The 5,393-nt window shown below is 41.2% G+C and overlaps 1 protein-coding gene across 1 annotated transcript; it reads left to right on the top strand.

The window, feature by feature from the left end:
* The first annotated feature begins 242 nt into the window (after positions 1-242).
* On the top strand, positions 243-1,091 carry LOC135364206 (small ribosomal subunit protein uS2-like). The gene is made up of 2 exons (XM_064589581.1): positions 243-603; positions 688-1,091. Exons 1-2 carry the CDS (start codon positions 243-245, stop codon positions 1,089-1,091), a joined length of 765 nt encoding a protein of 254 aa, XP_064445651.1.
* The last annotated feature ends 4,302 nt before the right edge of the window (positions 1,092-5,393 follow it).

Raw genomic sequence — 5,393 nt, 5'->3', positions numbered from 1 at the left:
CCGGGATCGAGTCCCACATCAGGCTCCCTGCTCAGCAGGGAGTCTGCTTCTCCCTCTGATCCTCCTCCTTCTCATGCTCTCTGTCTCTCATTCTCTCTCTCGCAAATAAATAAAAAATTTTAAAAATAAATAAATAAATAAAATAAAATAAAATTAGGTCATTGGCTTTCCATGCTACCCAGGGAGGGGTCCATACAGCATTGTTCTGTGTTCCCATGGCAACTTAAAGAGAAACTTATGCAATGTCTGCAGACCTTGATGTCCTGCAAATGAAAGAGGAGGATGTCATCAAATCCCTTGCAGCAGGAACAAACTTAGGTGGCACCAACTTTGACATTGAAATGGAACAGTACATCTATAAAAGGAAAAGTGATGGCGTCTACATCAAAAATCTGAAGAGAACCTGGGAGAAGCTTCTGCTGGCAGCTCGTGCCATTGTTGCCATTGAAAACCCTGCTGATGTCAATGTCATATCATCGGGGAATACTGACCAGCGAGCTGTGCTGAAGTTTGCTGCTGCCACTGGAGCCACTCCTATTGTTGGCTGCTTCACTCCTGGAACCTTTGCTAACCAGATCCAGGCAGCCTTCCAGGAGACTTCTGGTGGTTACTGATCCCAGGGCTGACCACCAGCCTCTCACAGAGACTCTTATGTTAACCTGCCTACTATCACTCTGTGTAACACAGACTCTCTACTGCGCTATGTGCACATTGCCATCCCTTGCAACAACAAGGGAACTCACTCAGATGCTGGCCCGGGAAGTTCTATGCATGTGTGGCACCATTTTGAGGTCATGCCCGATTTCTACTTCTACAGAGATCCTGAGGAAATTGAAAAGGAAGAGCAGGCTATTGCTGAAAAGGCTGTGATGAAGGAGGGATTTCAGGGTGAATGGACTACTCCAGCTCCTGAGTTCACCACTACTCAACCTGAGGTCGCAGACTGGTCTGAAAGTGTGCAGGTGCCCTTTGTGCATATTCAGCAGTTCCCTACGGAAAACTGGAGTGCCCAGCCGACCCCTGAAGACTGGTCTGCAGCTCCCACTGCTCAGACCGCTGAATGGGTAGGAACAACCACTGTGTGGTCTTAAGCTGCCCTTCCACAAAGGCAAACAAAATGGAAATAAAGTTGAAGTAAAATAAACAGTGTCTTAAAAAAAAAAATCAGGTCATTGGGTCTAATCAGATTAAGAATCCTTCGCCTATCTGGATATTGTAGTATTATCTGTTGAAGGCAAGAAAGGACTGACGATGAGATCAGTGCCTTCCCAGGAGAAGGCTGTTGCTGCCTATCAAGAGGTCTCATGTAGTATCCCTTTCAGAAACTGATCACTTTCCAAATTTTATTGTTTATCCTCATCAGGAACTCAGAAGTTTTCAGAATTCAAGATCGCTTGAATCAGGTAAATCCATAAGATTACTCATAGTCAACCTACAAATTTACATTGGAAGCATTTCTTCCCAGGGACTGAAAAGCTTATGTCCACTGTCCAGAACAGCCAGTCCTAGGGACAAAATGAGCATAAATGCTGAGCAAAGAGCACAGAGGGTACTGAAGAGAGATCAGAAGAAGCACTCCAATCTCACAGCAGACCATACTTCTCTGGCAGCCACAAAGGGCAGGGTCTCTCTTCTGCACAGTGCTTGGGTTTTCACTTTCTGTAGCCCAGTTGATTACTTCCCTTCTGTCCACACCTCCACCCACCTTCACACAGTCTTCCTCCAGGAAATGTACAATACAATTGATTTACTATCTTCTACTAAATGTCACTCACCTTCTGGACCTGCTTTCCTCTGATTACACCAAATCGTCCATGCATTTCACAGTCTCTTGTTTTATTCCCACAGATGACTAATCATATCCATTGTCTGTGAATTTCACTAGTTCAACTCAGAAGGTGACCTTATGTCCATGATCTCCAAATTCATGGAGAGGCAGAATTTCTACTGTTGCATCCATATCCTAATGTCAGAAATGAGGGCTAAGGCCCTCTCACTCTTTTCCTGCTCTGCACTAGTCCCTATAGCTGGGACAGTTTTTCTGATTCTTATCTCAACTTGATAAAGAATAGTCCTACCTCCTTTCAGGTTCCCATTGACCCCTTTCTGCCCCCCAGCCAATCTGGGTGGCAAACTTCTAGCATAGATCAAGCTGAGACCACCCAAATTATGACAGTAACTGATTATGGGTCAGAAGAAATAATACAAGCATCAGGGTATTTGTTTTGTGAGGGGTTTGTTTTTCGGTTTGGTGCTTTTGAATAGAGTGATTTCTACTTACATAAACTGGTCAGATGGACTGAGGAGCTGATTAAATGAACAGTTTAGTTAATTAAGAGATAGTATATATAAAATAGATGAACAATGATTTTCACAGAATTATTAATGGAATATAGTTAAATCAAAACCTACATGAAATATAGTTTAGTTATTTTCTCATGATTCATAAGAGTTCAGAGGAGTGTTCTCATGCCTCTGAACCCTATTACATTATGGACTGAAATAATGTTTCCTCAAGCTTTTTATTTCTTTTTTTTTTTTTAAGATTTTATTTATTTGGGGGCGCCTGGGTGGCTCAGTCGGTTAAGCGGCTGCCTTCGGCTCAGGTCATGATCCTGGAGTACCGGGATCGAGTCCTGCATCGGGCTCCCTGCTCAGCGGGGAGTCTGCTTCTCCCTCTGACCCTCCCCTCTCTCATGCTCTCTGTCTCATTCTCTCTCTCAAATAAATAAATAAAATCTTCAAAAAAAAAAAAGATTTTATTTATTTGACAGAGAGAGACACAATGAGAGAGGGAACACAAGCAGGGGGAGTGGGAGAAGGAGAAGCAGGCTTCCCACTGAGCAGGGAGCCTGATGCGGGGCTTGATCCCAGGACCCTGGGATCATGACCTAAGCCAAAGGCAGACGCTTAATGACTGAGCCACCCAGGCATCCCCAAGCTTTTCATTTCAATCACCCAAACCCTCTCAGTCCTTATTAGTGTTCTCTGTGCTCTTTGACTTTGCAGAGCTGAAATTTTCACTATTATATTTGCATCAGTAAGAAACTTACTTTAACTTTAAAAGTTTTCAGCCCATTCTTTCATTAAGTTTGTTGAGTATGAAGAAGCTTCCCTCACCAAATCAAGAATTTATATTAGTGTATTTCTGTAAGGCTTTAATTTAATGCTTTCCATTCTTCTCCATTAGAAGAAGATGACAGTAAATACAACACAAGTTCATCATTTTCTCTAAGAGTTTTTAAATATTGAATGAACATTAAACTGAAATTTAAGTGTAAGAAATATCTGAAATTGTACTGCATTTATTCATTCATTTAATTATTCATTACATGAACATTTATTAAACATCCATCACGTGGCAGACACTCTAGTAGGCATTGGAGATAGTAAGAGAGCAATTCACGGTTCCAATTCTCAAGGAGCTCACAATTTAAAAAAGGAGAGAGAGAGATGTAAAAATAAAATTTCAATTCACTATAATGGGTACTACTAAGGAAGTTTGATGAAAGTTCAGTGGTAGCACAAAAAAACTAAATGATAACTCTACCTAATGAGAAAGACTATGGAAAGTTCACAGAAGAAGATACTTATACTGAGTTTTGAAGGAGAGGTAGAAATTTTCCCACTAGACCCAGGAAAGAGGGATATTTCAGAAAGATGGGAGAGCATGTGCTAATGTACACAGGCAAGTAGCAATAACGCAGCTTCTGGGAACTGGAAGAAGTTTGATGGGTCTGGTGCCTAAGACAAGACCTCATAAAGATAAGGCTGGAAGGGCTAGATCCTAAATGGCCTTGAATGGCCTGACAAAGGGTCATTCATTTGGCAGTGGGCAATAATTGATGAGTGCTAAAAGGGGAAGTGACACAATCATATCTGTGTTAGGTAGTATCACAATGGATTCCATGTGGATGAATATGTGGTAAGACCAGAGGTAAAAAGTATAACTGAAATAGCTGGCTCTCTACTGATGATACATGATCCCCTTGTACAGTACAGATTGGATGCTGGGAAACATTTCCTTTACAAGGGTCGACATTTCCCAGTTCTCGCCAAGTGGAACCATGTGACTAGTTCTGGTGAAAGGAATGTGAGTTAAGGTGTGTAAGTTATTCTGAGCCAAAAGGGTTAAGTGAGTCTACCCTATGCAGTTTTCACTTCCACAGCAAACCTGAAGGCCTCCTGTTGAAAATGGTTGTATCACAAGATGGAAAAAAACCTGGATCCCTGAGTCAGAAAAGAGATGCCCAGGAGAGCCCCCCAGCCAATTACACTTATGTTGAACTTCGCGTTTTTGTGTACTAAGCCTCAGAGATCTAAATATTATTTTTAAAAAACTGTTGGATTACCCTGACTAACACAGGAGGAGTATTAGGAGATGGTTGCAATACTTAAGATAAAAATAGAGACTTCCCATGTTATATGCTGAAGTATAGGAGCCCTTAAAGAAGATAAGTGGAAAATGGAAGAAAGAGGGATAATAATTTATAGATAATATTAAGAAGACAGAAGGAGATGGGATCCAGAGCATAGGAAGCAATAGCTCCTTCAACAGGAGAAGGAAAGGAGTGAGGTCTCTTTATTTAAAACAAACTGAGGGTTTCTGAAGTGGTGGGGGTGGAAGGGATGGGGTGGCTGGGTGATAGACATTGGGGAGGGTATGTGCTATGGTGAGCTCTGTGAATTGTGCAAGACTGTTGAATCACAGACCTGTACCTCTGAAACAAATAATACATTACATGTTAAAAAAAAAAAAAAAGAAGAAGAAGAAGATAGTAGGAAGGGTAAAATGAAGGGGGGGGATCGGAGGGGGGAGACAAACCATGAGAAACAAACTGATGGTTCTAGAGGGGAGGGGGGTGGACGGATGGGTTAGCCTGGTGATGGGTATTAAAGAAGGCACATATTGAATGGAGCCCTGGGTGTTATACGCAGACAATGAATCATGGAACACTACATCAAAAACTAATGATGTAATGTATGGTGATTAACATAATAAAATTTTTTAAAAAGCTCCTTAATAAAAGTTACAAAAGCAGAATTTAGGTCACATCTTTATGGTAAATCTCAAAATAAAAAAAAAAACTATGAAAAAAATAAATAAAACAGGAGAAAAAACACAGCTATAGGTAAGCAGTAAGAAGCTGTCTAATAGCTACATTTTCTCTGAGAAGTAGCAGGTGAAGACATCTGCTAAGAAAGTGAGAATAAAGGTTTTGAGGAGCAAGAAAAACATTAATAGTAATTTCTGTGAAGAACAGGAGAGAACTGTACAGAGATATTTGACAAGTGAAAGACCACCAGCCCACACAATTGAATGAATTTTCTCCAGCCCAGCTCATCATTCTTGGTGTAGGGGTCAGAAAGGTGGATTTTAGGATTAATCCAAG

Source organism: Mirounga angustirostris, unplaced genomic scaffold, assembly GCF_029215605.1.
Source record: "Mirounga angustirostris isolate CCGP_5_RB_7025 unplaced genomic scaffold, mMirAng1.0.hap1 SCAF_1, whole genome shotgun sequence".
NCBI lineage: Eukaryota > Metazoa > Chordata > Mammalia > Carnivora > Phocidae > Mirounga > Mirounga angustirostris.
This window is presented reverse-complemented; position numbering and strand designations above follow the sequence as displayed.

What these genes read in the sequence shown, in the direction of transcription:
- LOC135364206 (XM_064589581.1), top strand. Translation starts at nt 243, where the DNA reads ATGTCTGCAGACCTTGATGTCCTGCAAATGAAAGAGGAGGATGTCATC. An exon ending in AGCCTTCCAGGAGACTTCTG is followed by an intron (nt 604 to 687) that starts GTGGTTACTGAT and finishes TGTGTAACACAG; the next exon opens with ACTCTCTACTGCGCTATGTG.